Source organism: Charadrius vociferus, unplaced genomic scaffold (genome assembly GCF_000708025.1).
Source record: "Charadrius vociferus isolate BGI_N301 unplaced genomic scaffold, ASM70802v2 scaffold67, whole genome shotgun sequence".
Classification (NCBI taxonomy): Eukaryota; Metazoa; Chordata; class Aves; order Charadriiformes; family Charadriidae; genus Charadrius; species Charadrius vociferus.
In genome coordinates this window covers 2,527,294-2,545,864 of record NW_009649485.1, presented here as the reverse complement: position 1 = coordinate 2,545,864, position 18,571 = coordinate 2,527,294, and the positions used below count along the sequence as shown (strand labels likewise).

Below are 18,571 nucleotides of genomic sequence, written 5' to 3'. Positions count from 1 at the left end.
ATGTGAGGTTGCTGTGCCTGGAACTTTTTTGAAGATGCGCTTAGCCTGCTTAGATCTGACATCACTTTTGTTGGTAGTAATCTGTACAGGAATTCTTCCAGGGAGTTCTTGCTAGGAAGATTGTGGTATTTAATTTTGGTTGTACAGCGAAGCAGGTGCTGTGTACCTCTGGGTTACTTATGAAATATATTAAAAGACATTTTTCCAGCTTATAATTTATTTTTCTTTTGTTTAATTAGAAATGTCCATAACACTTTAATAACAAGCTAGAGAGTGCTGTAGAGCTTAGGCAGGAAAAATCCTCTTTGTCTTTACTTAGGTAATTTTCCACTTTTCTTTTTTCTTCCTAGTTTATATAAGAAAGAAAACTTTTTAGTTTCTATAGTGTAGCCAGTCTGGAAAAGAAAAACATTCACCTTATTGTAACACTATGTCAGTTACTTCGCTCTTGAGACATGATCTGATGTAATGTTAGAGTGTCAATTGTTGCAGGTTTCTTCTTTCACCAGTAACGATTGATTTAAAGATGCCATATTTGGTTGTTTGAGCTTGTTCAATTTTACAAATTGCTCTCTTAATTAGAAACTTTCAGAAGAGAAAATGAATCTCTAAACTGCATCCAAAGTTGGACAGTGTTCCCCAGGAGAGAGAGAAATTTCTTTGAATATCCAGTATTATATAATCCAATAATATATTATTCAATGTATAGGTCTGTTAGGTACTTAATTTTATTATTTTTTTAGACTAGATTAGAAACTCCAGTCCATCTCCCTGCAGTAGTTCTGAACACCTTAAAGTAATACAACCAGATCAGGTACTGAGAGAAGTAAGGCCTTTCAAGTATGAGGTCTCCACATGTAAATTTTTTATAACCCTATCTTCAAATCATTCCACACTACGGAGCTGAAGGCTGAATCTGTAAAACACTTCCTACATCAGAATCTGCCTCTTTAAGGTTTTTCAGCCTACATACTGCCAGTGAAATAGCTGCTCACAGCTTACATCCCTTTACATCCTTTGTTTGCTACTCGTTGTGTATTATGAAGCAGACTATAAGAATCCTGCTGTTTATTATGATTGCTTATGATTATTCCTTGCTGCTTCTTCTATATATTGCATTATACTTTGAGTTTATCATTTAAATCTTCTCTATACACAGGTGCAATCAAACTGGAGCCTCCTTCCCCACCCTATTTTTCAGAAAAAGTTCAGTTGTACAATAAACCTCATGAGGAGTCTTCCAACTCCCTTATGGCTATTGAATGCCGTGTGTGTGGGGACAAGGCCTCTGGATTTCATTACGGTGTGCATGCATGTGAGGGTTGTAAGGTAAGCTGTCACAAATGGATTTTTTCTGAAGTAAAATTTGATACTATTTTCATCTGAATAATCACTTGGTAAAATAAGAGATCTGTGCTTTTTAAAAAAAGTTTTAGGTCTTTAAGTGAATTGTTCCACATATACTTTATGACTGGGAGATTTTTAAAATATAATTTTCTCTTTTTATTATTTATGTTAATGATCTATTTAATTTTTTTGTGTATTTCTTCTACTTTTGTCAATTATGCAATTATATTTCATTCCTGCAAAATTAGCTCTGCACTTTGCAAAAACAAAGAAATAGAATAGATGAAAGAATCTAAATTCTCTTTAAGTACTCAGGCTCAAAAAGGAAAATAAATATTTTACATAGAATGAAAAAATACTTAGTTGGGAAGGAAAATTTAAACAAGCAGATAACCCATGACCTTTTTTATTTACTTGATATCAAACTGCTGTTGGCAGAATTTTTGATTTGTTGAAATTTATAAAGAAAATTTCTACATTGGTAGTGAACATGACATTTTTAAAATGTCATGTTCACTATATAACAAACTGTCCCGTGAGCAGTGGAACAAATGGACCTTCACTTCCTTTGGCATAGCTTCTTCACGCTCAGCATGTCTGTAGGGTCCCTAGTGTCCCTTAAACCCCATTGCTTCCCATAAGCTTCCCCAGCTATTTCAGGGTTTTCCCCCTTAACAAGCTAGGTTGAAAGTGGTGCTAAGATCAGAACAGGAGCACACTGATAAGCAGACAGTATGATCGCGTGAGTCCTTGCTTCCTTAGGAAATCTGTCAAAAACAAAGTGAGGTTCAGTGTGTCTACAGAAAGGTGCTTTGTATGTATAAAGAAGTGAGCCAATGACACTGGCAGTTTCTTGCATCTTTTTACATGCTTTTATGTTTACTCCAGGGCTTTTTTCGAAGAACAATCAGATTAAAGCTAATTTATGACAGGTGTGATCTTAATTGTCGCATCCATAAGAAAAGCAGAAATAAATGTCAATACTGCAGATTTCAGAAATGCCTCGCTGTTGGAATGTCACATAACGGTAAGTGCACATAGCATGTTTTAAAGCAATAATGTTTCATCTGAAAAATAACATGAAACATTAATCTGATTACTGAATGTGCTGCTTTAACATCTAGAGTCTTCTGTTTCTTTACACCAGGCAGTTTAGAAATACATATCAGAGAGATTGCCTCTGAGTTTAGGAGACTACGTATATGGTTGGAGATTACTTTCAGTATAAAAATCAGATGGGTAGAGATCTGCACTTATTGATATAGTACATAATATAATGTATGAGTCGGTTTTACTCTCCATTCTTGCTCATTACACTGTTGGTTGTTCTTCCTGAACATACTCCTAGTGTAATTGTTATTTTTCGGTTCATTGTCTTATTTTCTGACAAGACTGTGTTGCATGGTGTAGCTCAATATCCCTTTCCTGTAAGTGGAAAACTTAATTATGAAAAATGGACTACAGAATTTACTGAAAGCTTGTGAATAATAACAACTTGAATTTGATGCGTCGGATACTTATTGAGGACTGTTAGCATCACTAAGTTACCGCTTCCTCATACTAGAACAGGACGTAGATTAAATGAATGGGCCAGCCCCTGCACTGTTTTAAAAAACCCTGTCCTCCTCCTTCCTAGGATACCCACATCTGGGCATAGATTCCAATGTGTGGTAAGTAGGAGTGTAGTGTTTCTTAGCATGCTCGTTCAGCTGTCGGCCTCTCATCGTGTAGTGCATATAGCTGTGATTCCTGTGTAATATGCACTGTCTGAGCTCTCCACCATCTGGTGCATCTCCCCTCCCATCTGTGAACCGTAAGCAGTGTTTCCATTTTGAATATGTTGTAGTCTTAGATTGCAAAGGTGTTCGCAATTGTGTATGGTTCTGTGATTGCCTTCTCTGCCGTAGGTAACCAGGTAGCATTATGTATATCGTGACACTGCTCTCTTGCATACAATTTAGAAGAAAGTCCCTCAGAACTTTAAAACTGACATATCAATTCATGTGGAAATACTTACGAACGTTTGGACAGAAAGACATAATGAAGATTCTTTGCTGCCTTGCTTTGGCAAAGTTGAGTAAAAACAGGAATTAAATGTCATAACATAGAGACTTATGTAATTCTAAGGGTAAAGAATTGCAAACATGACTGGGAAAATAATTTCTCTGTGGTTTTTTTAGAACTTTCATTATTTTCAGTATAAAAAAATGAGTGCACTGTCCCCAAGAGGAAAGCTTAACTGTGGTTTGTGAAGTTAATACATGCAGTGAATGTAAATTGGTATGGGAAATGTTTTGCTAATAGAAAATATGGTTTCCCAGTTCCTGGGATGCAACAGTAACACTTAAAAATAAATCTAATTTTGAAATGCTACTGTGGGTATTTTTATAGTAATTCGGGAGGTTTTATTATTATTATTTTCAAGGTGCATGCCAAATTCGCTCATAACCTAGCAACACGGCTTCCAATTATGTCAATGGGAACCATGTGCAGTTCTATGAAGAAAAGGAAGGCCAAGACTGTTCTCTCTGGCTAAGTAACATAAAGGGCCCAAGAAATATTTTTAAAATTAACATTTCACCTGCCATTTTTTCCTGTTCAGCCACTGCCAAGGCAGAAGCTGTGGCACCAGCTGGGGTCATGGTTATTATGGGTGTCAGGGGGAGGCACAGAGAGGAGGGGAAAGGGCAAAGCCGCTTGTCTCAGGGCTTGGAGGAACGCTTTCGTTTGCTCTCACCATGAGTTCGCCTAACAGGGAGTTAGTAGTGTTTACATTCAAGTATCGGCTTCTACATTTGCCTTTTTTGCCCACTCTGGTTACATTACATTTCATGAAACAACATCCTCATTCCTCCATCATTTATAAACAAACAATTTATAAAAATGAACTAAATTTTGCCTTTGAAGACACAGGCCTATATAAAGAAGCACGCGGAAATGCAACACTGGATGTTGTCAATGACGCTGAGACGCATTTTTATGTTATGTCTGCAGGTTGAAGTACGTCCATTTGGGTAGTGAAATTATCTGAATTTTAAATGCTTGGAATCAGAATGTGGATTATTTATGCCTGAGGATTCCAATCTGTGACTGTCTTTGCATAGCTGTATTATTGCAAAATGAATAGGGCCCTTAAACAAACAGGGAATGCAAGGAGATCGTTAGCAGCTACAGCCACATTTTTTCACGTATAAACGCTACATACCACTTGGCTGAAGGTTAAAAAAGACAGTAGTGTTCTCATGCTTTGAATATTGTTTTCCTTTCCTTCTCTAGCCACAGTGCTGCTCTGTGTTTAACCCTTAACTGCTCAGATTGTATTCTGAAGTACCACTAAGCAGAAGCTTGGTTCTTTAATTTTAGAAGCTTGATTATTTTTTTCTCTTCTGCTAGAAGTACTATTTATATAAAACCAACTGCTGTAATGGGAAAAAGAGCACACAGGGCAATATGTCTTTATCAGTTCTGAGAGCAGTGAATTGCTCAGTCTGGGCACATGCCTCCAGTAAATTCAGACAGGTATCCGCCCTGGCTCTATCTTCCATTTTCTAGCGTAAGAAACTGTGTTTATAGTCTATCTGGGGACTCACTTATGCTCAGAAATAATCTAGACAATCACAAGAGTAGAGTGCTATACAGAATAGTCTATAAGCAATTGCAATGACTCCAAGCCATAAAATGTGGCATAAGGATAAATATTCTAGTTTTTCCTCAGAAAGGCAAAGAATATAATCTAGCCTGTAGTGTCTTACTATATTCACTATTGATTTTATATCTCTGACATTTGGAGAATGCTATAAATGCAAGTAAATAAAAAACAGCCCAAGGAAAGAAAGAGAGATCATACTTTCCAGCTGCAGGCATGTGCCCAAACTGGCACAACCTTCTGTTACTGTGAAAGAAATTGCCATCTGAGCCCCTTCCACCCTTGCAGCATGAGCAACACACCATACTTCCAGATCTCTTATACCAGCTCGCTGGCTTGTCCCTGCCCTTCCCGCCCCTACAGATCCTGCCTCGGTCCCCTTCCCAGGTTCCCAGGAGATAAGGAATCTGGGCCTGCTGTGAGGGTAGATGGAGGAGAGAGTAGCAAGGAGGATCAGTGGTGCAGGGAAATAGAAGATGAAGCCAGGGTCACAGCAGGGATGTTGAGAGAGAAGCAGAAAGGGGAGAAAATCCCATCCTTTACATTTTCTGCAACCACCAGAAATGCTGTGAACTCTTATCCACCCTGTGAACTCTTCTTTTTCCACTCTAACTTCTGTAAGTATCACCAATCCCTCCTACTTCTCCTCTCACCCAAAATCCCACTTTTCAAATTCCTTCTGTAAATCTCCTGGTGCTTGACCTCTTCCTGACTTTGTCTCAGTCCCCTGAAAATGACAAGGACTTCTCCAAAAGGAAACTACTAGGCTAGTACCACAAAAATGAATTTTGCCCCAAACTTTGCCTGCAATGCTAATAAACATTGAACAGAATCTGCTGCAACTAATGTAATATTTTTAAATATATATTCTAAACATTAAAAAAAATGAAAACTATCCTTTCGCCTATCAAATTATAAGATAGGTATGTTTGATTCACAACTGTAACTTTATGTTGTTAACAAATTGTTATATTTAAAATATGGGTTTGGGTCCCGATCACCTCATATTTAGGAAACTTTATTCCCATAATTCATGAATTGCATCAGAAATCTTCCAAGTCATATATTTTCATGAAATAGGGACGGTGTTTAAAAGTGGATCATGAAAGATCTAATGCTATTAATCCATCCTAAAAACACACATTTAGAAAGAAACAAACACATGCAGGAATGATAGATTGCTAATAAATGTACAATCCATACAAAAATAAAGATGCAAAACAAACTTTACCGCAAGCACAAGAAAATACCCTCTAAACACAAGAAAATATTGTGAGATTCCTGAGAGATTTCATTATTGCCAGATTATTTTATGTAGAAGTCTGATATTATGATGGTAGGCAACAAGATACACCCTAAGGTTTTATCTAGTACAAAGACCCATGAGATCTCATTTCCCTTCTTAGTGAAGTCAGCTCAGGAATTTAGAAGACTCAGTCCTATTTGCTAAATGCAAACTCTGCTAACGTTAGTGGCTGTTTTGCAGAACTGGCACGATCTGATAGCTGGCGATCCCGCTCAAGCGCGTGGTTAAATCAACGATGGGTGTTCTAGGCCAGTAAGAGATAACCCCGCTATACCGCTTTGATTAGCTAATCAGCTGGTGCATTCTTTGATAACAACAGGTAGTTTGGACTGATTTGACGTTGATGTAATAGCTTTTCATGCTATGAGTAAGCTTTGTTATATCTAACTCAATTCTGAATGCAGTATGCAAGTCTTCAAGAATAGAAGTGAATGCTTACAACCTAGTTTACCGTACACATACGTGCTAATTTTCTTTCAAAGTAATCTCAGCATTTTAACAGGCTTGCATATAATTCAGTGTTACCTTTGCAGTAGAACTTATTTATTTTGCTGTTTCTGTGGGTTTTTTCCTTTTTCATTTGCACAAAAGGAATTCAAAATAATCTCTTTTTAAAAAGAAACCAGGCATATGATCTTCATAGAAAAATTAGTATCATGAAACCTCATGCTAAACCTATGCCAAATATTCCTTTAAAATATACAGCAAAGTCCTATGCAGCTTTAATCATGTATCATTTGATGTAGTCTTCCTCCACGTCTTTGCACTTTAACTCCAAAATAGATTATAGATAAGGGTGCTTGTGTCCATAAAATTTAGCACAAAGTCTCAAACACATGGAAACAAAAAATTAGATATAATTCCAACAAGAAAGAGTACTGAAACAAAGCAAAGTATGAAAGTAATAAATAATATTTGAGTTTTATAGCACTTTTCATGCAGACATCTCAAAGAACTTTTCAGGAAAATAAGTATCACCATCACAAGCAAAATGAAAATGAATGATAAGATAAAGAAGGCATCTACTCTAAAACTCTTAACAGTAAATGAAATATGAACAGTATGATGAGCTCCGATGCAATCTGTAAATTAACGGAAATAATTTTATATTAGAAGCACTGGGGCTTACTTTGCCAAGGTAATTTGGTATCCTTCGTTGAGGACAGATAAGCACACCAGAAATGTGATTCTGCAACACCCTTAGTCAATCTTATTTTCCATTAAGAAAATAAATATGATGTAAGTTGTCATTTATTATAAATTCTACACCAGTGCTATTGTAAACTTTTAACAGACAACTATCAACAATATGTTGTTTAGCAATACCTACCAAATTGTTAGCACAAATACTGCAATTTACTTTCCAAGAGACTCTTGGATAGGAGACAAAAGACTGCACAGCAATCAGTACAGGATAAGGGGCATATTTAGAAAACACAGTATACATACTATGTTGTCATTTTGTACTCAAACCTAAAGGTAAGCCTATTTTATACTGCCAGTATCAGTGCAACAGTGGATAGATATATTTATGTTGAAAACGGCCATAAGTTTTAAAAAAGAATCTATCCCTCTCAGTTCTGGGAAACTTACTTGAAAAAACCAAGCACTAGTCTAGTCACCCAGCTATGAATTTCTAGCAAGATGTTTGTTACCCGTCTGGTTTCTGTTCTTTAAAAGAATGCAATTATACAGCTTAGTCAGTTACTCTCTAATGACAAAAAAAATCTCTGTTTTGAAAATCCCTGATCTTTTCAATAAAATCTCTACATTAAACAATTCTATTTCAGTAATCAGTGTCATAGCTGGTATGTTATTAAGAATGTTCCACTAGATCCTTGATTAAAAGAGGGGGAGGAAGAAAAAAAAAAAAAAGGGTGGGTGGGGAGAAAATAAATTCCTATTGTTTTTTATGCCTTGGAGAAGTATATAAGCTATTTTAGAGCTAAGTTAATATTAAAACGTAGGAAGGGAAAGCAATATACTACCCCTTTTTTTATCCCTTGTTGTAAAAATAACCTTGATAAAAGTGAGTCTTATGCTAGTGAGATTCCAGATTCTTCTGCAAACCCCAACTCTCAAGAACAGGCCCACAACACAATCGTGTCTCATACTGGTGTTCAGTAAAGCTCCATTTCCATAATGCTTAAAGAGTTAGTGTGCTTACAGAATGAGCTTATGGAATTCATATCAGGCCCATTAGGGATGCATAATTTATTGCAAAGATATTACAAAGAAATTATATATAATGTTATAAATGTATTCCATATAAAATATCAAAGTAGGATTTATCCTAACAGGACATTTTTGCGGTCCAAAGCACCTAGTTCCTGATATGTCTGTGAAATCTCTCAAAGGAAGCGTTCCTTGGAGTTCCTAAGTATTCCTTACTACATGTTAAGAAGTCTTCAGGTCATAATAAATTGCACTCCACATATTTCTGGAAGTCATCAACATTTTATAGACGTGGGCAACTCTGATCTCCCTTTTTTATTAACAGCCCTTTATATGAGGCTAATATTTGCCTTGCTTTCTTTCCAAATTAAAAGGTCCATTGTAATAGTCTGAGAAGTCTTGCTAGACTTCACTGAGGTCTTCAGTTTGCGAATTCTCCCTAAAAAAAATGTTGAGAGGAGTTGAATTTGCTGGAAAGATCCCAATCAGTAGCATCAAAGTATCACAAGATCTTTTCCATTGATGATGCCATTGCAAAATGCACAATTGAAAAGTGGACAAATTAATCATAAAACATAATCCTATGAATGCTACAAATTTAATATTAAATGAATATTAAATCTGAAACCAGGTTTAGTGAAGAACATAATACCTTTTAATGAAAATATGAATTTAATAAATGTCTAGCCGCACTAGTATCACAAAAAAAAAAATATCTGTAAATGCTATAAAATATTCTCAGTAAGTTTTCACTCTATTTACTTCATTAAATACTTTATACTTCATTCATTTTACATCTTCAAGAATGCCTAAAATGCATATATTAGTATTGTAGGTTTAATATTCTCAACACCCATACAAGTTTTTTTAAAAAAACTCAAAGGATTTGTGTTAACTACAAGTAAGACATTTTAATAGTGAGAGAATACATTTAAGTGCAAAATGAAAATGTAAAAATGGTCTTGAATCACGGTGTTCATGGAAGCATACATAACTGAATTAATTCCTTTGTAGTTATCCTGAATTTTTTCATCATTTTATTGAGGTTACACTAAGTACAAATATGAACTCTCCTTTTGTTTGATATCAATTTTTTTATATATCACTAACATTACCCAATGTTCATCTATTCACATTATGACTTTACAGAACAGTTGCAGTCTCTTTGACTCTATGTAGTATGTCATAAACTAATATGAAGTTAATAATTTTTCTTTAAATGTTTTGCTCCCAGAAATAAGGAGGGCTGGCAGTGATGTCTCCCTGAAAACTATTGTTAGTAGCTGATTAAGAATACTTAGTGTTCCCCATGAGAGAGAAAAAAAAAATATGGCATGGTATATATGATCCAAAACAAATATCAGTTGGAAATTATTAAAAATTTCCCATATGAAAAAGTACAAGCAACAAATATTTGGGGGGGAGGGGGGGGGAGAAAGAACATGTTAATTTTTACCTATTGATCTAGGTCTCCTTTCATGATGATTTTTATTTTGACGTATTAACTCTAAGAATACCCAAGCAAATAAGAAATATACAGCATGCATCATTTGGAGATTGAGTTTGCTAAAAGAGAAACGTAAGACAGTTGTCTAAATAAATAACCTTGTTTCTACAGCCATGAAATAAGAGAACCGATCAATAAACATAACGTATGATAAATGTTTTTATATGTTTTTTGACACAATTAATTATTCTTGAAAAGTGTCATTTCTGTCTGTCAGCACACTGCAAGTGTCCTCACAAAAGGAAAGTGGCTGGTCATTTCCAAAATAAACATCCCTAGTATAATCATTCATACGTATGATCCTAACAGCCTTTTACTTTATTCAGGGAAGACACTAACTGCAGAAAAAATATTTATAATATTTCTATTTCCTCGTAAGGCCAAAATGCAAGCCCTTATTTCTTCCTTTTGTTTTTTGTTTCGATGCTCTTTTCTTCTGTTCTGTTTTCATAAAACAAACTAAATTGTGTTTACTGAGATATCATATGATAAATCAGTCTTGATCTTGATGGCTCATTTGAAATATTTTCTAAGTCAGTCCCCATATGAATAAATAGTGTCTTGGATATTAAGTACATAGGTGTAAAAGTAGGAGGTTCACAGCCTGCCCTACGTTGGTATTGAGCAATTGTGAGATCACATGACTAGGTATAAGACCTCTTCTTTCAATATTGCGTGCACATAGAGTTACCATGGAGAACTTGGCCTTTTCTGGCTTTTTGATTCCCTGCACAACCTTCTTTCTCATTCCTCAATTCTTTCGGTAACATTTTCTAGCACTTGCTATGTTAAGTAATGTTGAACTATTTAGGAATTTATTCCTGCAAGGCATGTGAGTATTTTGTTTCTAAACAAATGAAGAATCTGAGATCCATATGGTGATTTGCTCAAAACAATACAAGGTGGAACGGTGGTTCCTGCCCTAAGCCAACATAATTTTGATATCTTAAAGATTCTTTACATTTTCTTTAGATTGGGGGTAGAATCAGTGGTTTTCACCGACTTTGTCAGGTGAGCTGATAATAGTTTTGCATTTCCAAGCAAGATATTGTAATATTACTCTTTGGGCACATAAATTATTTCCTCTTTGATATTTGTTTGTTTACTTTTCTTTAAAGCACTTCAGTTGTTTTGCTTATATTATTGGAGAAAATAATCTTTCTCTTACTTGCCCAAGTACTGTTTCAATAAAAATTTCAAGAGCTCATAGCAAAAGGTGACATAAAGAGCTATTAAAATATGCTTTTTTTAGGTGCAACTATAGCTATAGTAACTGCTTGTCATCTTCTTCAGCCATCAGGTTTGGGCGAATGCCACAAGCGGAGAAGGAGAAGCTCTTGGCAGAGATTTCCAGCGACATCGACCAGTTAAACCCTGAATCTGCTGATCTACGAGCACTTGCCAAGCATTTGTATGACTCATACATAAAGTCCTTCCCTCTGACCAAAGCCAAGGCGAGGGCGATCTTGACAGGAAAGACGACAGACAAATCAGTTAGTTCCCTCTGTTTTGTTTTGTGTTTTTTTTTCCTTTGAGTAAATGATTTACAACATTGACAACACATATTTAAAAAAAAAAAAAAAAACAACTTTGCTGTTGGCAGTTACATATTTCAAGCTGTGTCTGAAACACAGGAAATGTTTTTAGATAGGATAAGTAAACATTATTTGAAAAAACTCCAAGTTCACCTAATAAAATACTTGAAACCGGTACAAGAATTTGAAGGTCATCTTAACCTTTTTGTATTCTCTGATCCACTCTTCCCGTTTTCCTTCTCCTTCACCAAAGGTTATCTTCCACACTATCTGTTAGAGGTGGCTATCTAGCTGTCAAGAATGGGTTGCTATACTATTCAAGCATCCCTATCACAGCACATTATCACAGCATATTATCAGTACGAGCTGTACCCAAAGGAATATTCCTTCTCACAAGTGTCAAATGATTCCCAGTACCGACATCATGGTTAGCCTTAACTATGATGCTTATTCTTACGATGCTCTGATGACTTCCTGCATTTAACTGGGTTGTCTTGCATCAGATCAGTATCCTGTGTTAATGCAACTTCAATTTTAGGAGAATGTACAAGACAATATTTTAAAAGTAAGGAATAGAGATGTGCGTATTTGTTGGTTGCTTTGGAAATTTCACTGGCAATATATAACAATCTTCTATACCAGTGAGAAGGAGGATAAATAAGATCTGATAATTATGGTAGGTTTTAAATTTTGGCACTATTTTAATACCTAAAGAAAATAGTTTCCCAAAAAACTCTAAATTTGGTATATTTTCTAGAATGACCGGCAGAAATTTTATTGTCAGGATTACAACAGAGACTGTATTTTATTTTATTTAATAATTTCAAAGACAAGAAAGAATTTAGAAGGTTTTTTTGGCTTTCCTTCTTTAAAGACAGTTAAAATCATAATTTAAATATTGTCTCTAATTTGGTTGTAACCCTCACATAAAAGCTGGAGATATGGTGCACGCTTACAATTTGAGTAACTTTTTTCATGGAGTATATCAAGTTTGAACTAGCATAGTTTATTTATTCTGCAGAAAGATGATATGCTAAGTCCACTTAAGGGTCATGGCTTTTTCCATGTCTCTCTGCAGTTTCCTCTCTATATCAGAAATATAGGTTACTGGGAAAGAATTAATACAGCAATTTAGGTTTTTGTGAGTGTGTTCTTAATAACTATGTACCTGCACTGGGAAACAGAACAGAAGTGGGGGGTGTAATTATGTATCTTGTTTACTCCTCTTCATCCTAAAAACGTCACCAGGAGGCTTGCTCCTTTTTCCTGCAGCTGCCCACTGCGCACGCTCTGGAACGTAACAGAAGCTTGGGCAGGGTTACCTACACTCCTCTCATCTTCCGTTTTTCCAGACGTGTTTAGAAATTTGGGAGGTTTGTTTCGGAGGTCCCAAGTACACCCACAAGTCCTCCTTTTGTTCTGTAAGGTTCTATGAAGTTGTCCTATAAGCCAATTGGTGTGTGGATTGCTGCTCTGCTGTGCTGAGTATTTAAATGTATGGGCTGATGTAACTTGGTCATGTCTGAAAGTTACACTAATGCAATACTCGCACAGTAAATATATAGTATGCTGTCAACAATGTTCTACTTTTTTACTGAAAGTTTTAAATCTTTGCCAGATTAGAATATAGCAATAAAACAATAGACATAGAATTCAGCTTTTCATTGCCGTAAATTTTCAAGTCTTTTTAAAAACAATAGCACTGAAAGAGTGACACTTGGTATTTCATGGTTACAATTTTTATGTTACTTGAGCTGTAATGGACTTTGTGCTTTGGAATATCAAAGTGCTTACTATGGGCATAGTTTAAATTTATGTTATTTTTTAATTGCTATATCATCTGTATTAACTGAAGATGGTTGGATATGCTAAATGGGTGTGTCAAAACTAAAATGACTAACTCATCCTCTTCTGGGATATACAGTGCTCATTTGACATAAGATTCTACTCAAAAAGTTAATCTGAATCTTTATATTAAAATTTTCTTTAGCCATTTTGAACTCATTCTTGATTTTCATCTTCTAATGTCAGTAGGCTGGTGACAGTATAGTCTTTCTAAGGTACATGTACATGCATAGAAGAGATAACTTTTTCTTATACTTGGTGCTCCCACGTAACATTTTCTAGCAAGAAAAGAAAGGAATGACCTAAAACATGCATTTTAAAAGCATGCTCTACAGTCTCGTCATTCCACTGTTTTGCATATGCATGCATATAAATATGTACAGATATGTATAAAATGTTTTTTCTGCTGCCAAAATAGCATTGCATCTTGAAAAATACCTTATTGTCCTGGCCTTTTGCCTTGCAGTGTTTATTTTTTCAGTTTCACACTGAAATCCTAGTGCAAGTGGAAAAATAGTGTTATACCTCAGACTTATTGAGCTGAATCTCATGGTCTGGAGCTCTGTTTGCCTGTGGTTACTGTGAAAGTGACAGCACAAGTTTAATTGGTCTTGTAAGCAGCAGAATATTGATTTAACTAAACCATTTTGAAAGCTGAAATCCTCTTGTGTGGATACCATTATTTCAGTTCACAGATAGATGTCTGCTTTCCAAGCAGCTGGATCAGTTAAAGACAGAACTGCCAGCTGTCATCCCTCCCTCGCTTCCTAGGGAGAGAGGGTCGGAGCTTTGCGTTCAACAGCCTGGAACAGACGAGTGAACACTTTCCCAGTCTCCATCTGCAAAACTATGGGAGGTGGGAGTAGTAACCTCTAGGTGGTGGGTAGTGATAAGCAGCTGCGGGCAGTATTCTCTTCAGAAGGCACCACTAGACTCTAAAGAAAGTAGCTATTTCCAGTTTTAAAAATTCTGCAAAAATTTAGCACTGAATAGACTTCAAAATTGGTTTATTCAAATAGGAATAGAATTTTAGGAGTTTCCAGAATCTGATTCTGTGGGAGAGGACCGCTGACTACATATAGGAAAGCTTGGGTTCTTTTTGAATCTGGTCTGCAGCTTATAGGGAATATAAACCCACGAGAATGAGAGCCCATGTGAATAAGGCATTAGAATCTGTAATCACAAAAGATCTTAAATTTAAAAATGCATCTCTCTAGTCCAATTGTTGGTGTAGAATTCCTTGTATTTTAATTAATTAATCAAGTACGTTAACAAACCTATCAGTAGATATTTGTTCAGTGCAGCAACGAACTATTTAGTATTTACTCTCTAAGGAAAAGTTTCTTCAGATATATTCAAGAAATCCTCACTTAACCACTTCTTTAAAACCAGAAGCTTCTTCTGCATATTCTGAAACAGATTGTTTCCAGATCCTAACAAAAGTTTTCCTGGCACTACTTTTTCTAATCTGCTTTCAAAATGGATTTATTCCAGTTGAGTTTATTTCACAGTCAGACTCATTCTTGTGTTCTGAATTGTGCTGCTGCAGTTTGTATCATGTTATTTGTGTTTTCTTTCCCACTGACAAGGTGTTTGAGTTTAGATATATCCTAACTTTGTTATTTTAAAGGAATTAACAACAAAAGGTTAAATTTATCAGATAATCAATACCATAAAGTTGATATTTCTTGCAGCATTTTCTAGAGGGCTAGAACTTGAAAAGTACATGACAGTATGTGAAGTAATCAAAATGTGAATATACTCTCTCTTTCTACAAAAAAGAAGTTATGTCATCAGAAGTGCAAACATCACTGTACACTAGATTATGTTTTATAGAAGCCAGTAAAATTTGGGTAAAAGGAGTAACATTTTAATCTTTTGTTAATAAGCATTCCAGACTTTGAATATTACAGAACTTCTGTAAACCAGACCAAACCAAGCAAACCAAAAAAGGCAAAAATCACAGATATTTGAAAATAGTGTTCCTTACTCCCTTCCCCTAATTAGTAAAAACAGTATCAGCCAACGTCCTATTTTTGGGATGTGGATTCACAGAACATGTGAGAAATCCTTCAGAACCACTTGTCCTCTCTGTAAGTCATTTTACCATTGTGAGGATATGTGCTCTAATAGGTTTATGATGATTTAACCCTTTTGGGTCAACTACCCTTGATATATTCCTTATAGATTTCTAAGTGTTTTCTGATGAGTTGTACCTTTGTGTGTTACTTCAGTTTCTCAGGATTCAAATTTTCACAGAAAGGACATTTGAAAGTAAATTGTCTTTTCCTCTTATTTTTAGCCATTTGTTATTTATGACATGAACTCTTTAATGATGGGAGAAGATCAGATCAAGTGCAAGCACGTGTCACCGCTGCAGGAGGAGAACAAAGAGGTAGCAATTCGCATTTTCCAGCGATGCCAGTTTCGCTCTGTGGAGGCAGTGCAGGAGATTACAGAATTTGCCAAGAACATTCCAGGTTTTGTGAATCTTGACCTGAATGATCAAGTAACTCTCCTGAAATATGGGGTCCATGAGATCATATATACTCTCCTGGCTTCTCTGATGAATAAAGATGGAGTTCTTATATCTGATGGACAAGGATTCATGACACGGGAGTTTCTGAAGAGCCTGAGGAAACCTTTTTGTGACTTTATGGAGCCCAAGTTTGAGTTTGCTGTGAAGTTCAATGCACTGGAATTAGATGACAGCGACCTGGCAATATTTATAGCTGTCATTATACTAAGTGGAGGTAAGTGCTGTCTTATTTCATATATTTTATCTGATAGAATTGACACTTTTAATTCCTGTTCAAACACGGAAGTGCTAAGCACTGTGGGATGGAACTGAGTTTATTTACACATAGTTTTTTTCTATTACTTTTCAGCTTTCTTGATGTTGTTTGCCTTTTTTTCAGTTTCAAGCAGAAACTGAAAATGTAAATGACCTGATATTAATGATAGACCTGGAAATGCCTGCTGAATCAGCAGTTCAGTTAGTTAGAAAACAAAATTGGGACTATCTTTCTGAAAACAGGAAGAGTGGAATTTCACTGGCAAGAGCTTCTAAAAGTTAAAATTCTGCATGAGGATTTTTTAAACCTGCAATTAGACTGTGTGGCTTGCTAATTGTACACAAACAGCTTTGACTCCATAACAATTTCAAAATATATGTGGCATTTGGCTTACAGAACTTTATGGTGGGTTTTTTTTATTGTTGTTATTATTTTTTCATTCATGCAAGGTTTTGTTTGCCTTTAAAGGCGGGGGGGGGGGGCAGAATGCATTTCTCTGGAAAACGATGGTCTCCTAATGCCTCAGAAAAACAGGCATTGTGTGTTTGTTCAGATTTCCTAAGCCGCTCTGTTTGCATTGATGCTTATGCATTACGCTTTGAGCAAAGCATGAATCTGAAAGCCCAGGTATCGGACTACATGCATTCTAACGCTTGATTAAAAAAGACACTGAGTTTTCAGATTTTTTGAAGACAGTCAGTATGGTCTGTCTGAGTGTGAGGTGAGGTAGCTACTATATTTTGTGAATTAGCGACTGCTACCCGGGTTTAGTTCACTTAGAAACCTTTCCACTGAGAAGCTGAGATATCAGAGACACATTTCAGGTCAGACTGAAGGTCTTTTACTTTGGCCAATACCATCAATACTGATTTGTGTGTATTTTGGCTTAGAACGGTACTGCAGATATCAATGGGAGGAATGTGCTGAACGTTCTGAATTCAGATCCTCCACAGAGCGATGCGGAGTATTTTGTTATTAAATGATGTTTAAGCAATCAAACACAACAACCACATGCTATTGTTCTGAAAAAAAACAGTCCATTGAGAGTGCATCGTTACGTATAGCTTCATTTAAAATCACATACAATTACTTCTGGCATTGTGTTTCATTCAGTAAAAATGTGGTATCACAATATGGTTTATTAGACTAACTAAATCCACTTCAAACAAGTACAGTTCCCAGAAGACATTTTCTTCTGCAAACCTTTGAACACAATAATCCCTGAGGACTCTGAATTAATTCAGAAAGGGAGAATACATTACTGGTATATTTTTGGTTGGCTTCGTTGGGGGAGGAGAAATTATACAAGCCTATTAGGGCACTACACAAATCATGCCAATATTTTGCATTTTCCAATATAATGAAATTTGACAGATGAGAAACAGGCCTCTCAAAATCCACTCCTAATTGAAAAAAGGGAACTTGCAATCTGCAAAGCTAGGTCTGCTATGCTTCACTGATGTTTGGTTTACATTAGAGGAAATAGGTATGATGTAACTAATCTTACATTTTAGATCTCAGGAGGACAATGATCCACACAAAAAAAATTGACTACGCTCAACCAGATTTATCGACACGTCTTTTTTTTAAGAATAATTTGTAAACAGAGATCTGTCAAGAACTACCTGGATTTGAATAGTTAGTTCTTAAATAGCTCTGAAGCAAATCCATGTAAATATATAAATCCATATAAATATAAACCAGTCCTTTCTAGAAAAATCCTTTAATTTCTTGATAACAAAGATCTCTCACTATCTTTATTCAGAACTGGTATTTTGTTTGGTTTGGGGTTTTGTTGTTTGGTTTTGTTTGTTTGGTTTGGTTTTTTTTTTCAAAAAAGCTTGATAGTTATTTATAAAAAATGAGTTTATATTTTGAAAACAAGTATCGTGGAATTTACAGTCAAATATGATATATATTGAACTGCATGCATTCTGTGGGACTATAATATCTTACGTGGCATGGAACTGAAATTCTATTTCTCAGATGTGTCAGGTGCTCTTGTTTCTGTAAGCAACCTGGTCTAGCGGGAGGTGTCCCTGCCCAGGGCACAGGGTTGGAACTAGATGATCCGTACGGTCCCTTCCAACCTAAACCATTCTATGATTCTATGAACCTAGTTTCTGTAAGAACTATAAGAATATTGAACCAGGATGATTTAGCTGAAAATAGGATTTCAAAACCAGCTCATATTACCTCAAGGACTTCACTAGCATACTGTAACATTTAAGTCACTTTAAGAAATCCTGTGTACAAATATATTAAAAGAAAACCAGTTTGTGAAACAAAAAAATATCCCAGCCAAACACTCTAATTCTAAGTGAATCTGTCACTGCCTAGCAAAATAATGTTAGTTCTGCTGGCTCCATGGGTGCTATCTCTTATGCAGCTCTACAAAGAAGAAGAGAGAAGGGA

At 35.7% G+C, this 18,571-nt stretch overlaps 1 protein-coding gene across 1 annotated transcript in view; it reads left to right on the top strand.

Annotated features, from left to right (window-relative positions):
- Positions 1–18,571, top strand: part of PPARG (peroxisome proliferator-activated receptor gamma) — a 24,870-nt gene that overhangs the window by 890 nt on the left and 5,409 nt on the right. Inside the window, exons 2-5 of the mRNA XM_009889930.1 lie at positions 1,160–1,329; positions 2,236–2,374; positions 11,275–11,474; positions 15,664–16,114. Coding sequence (XP_009888232.1) covers positions 1,160–1,329; positions 2,236–2,374; positions 11,275–11,474; positions 15,664–16,114 — 960 coding nt within the window. The remainder of the gene's footprint in view (positions 1–1,159; positions 1,330–2,235; positions 2,375–11,274; positions 11,475–15,663; positions 16,115–18,571) is intronic.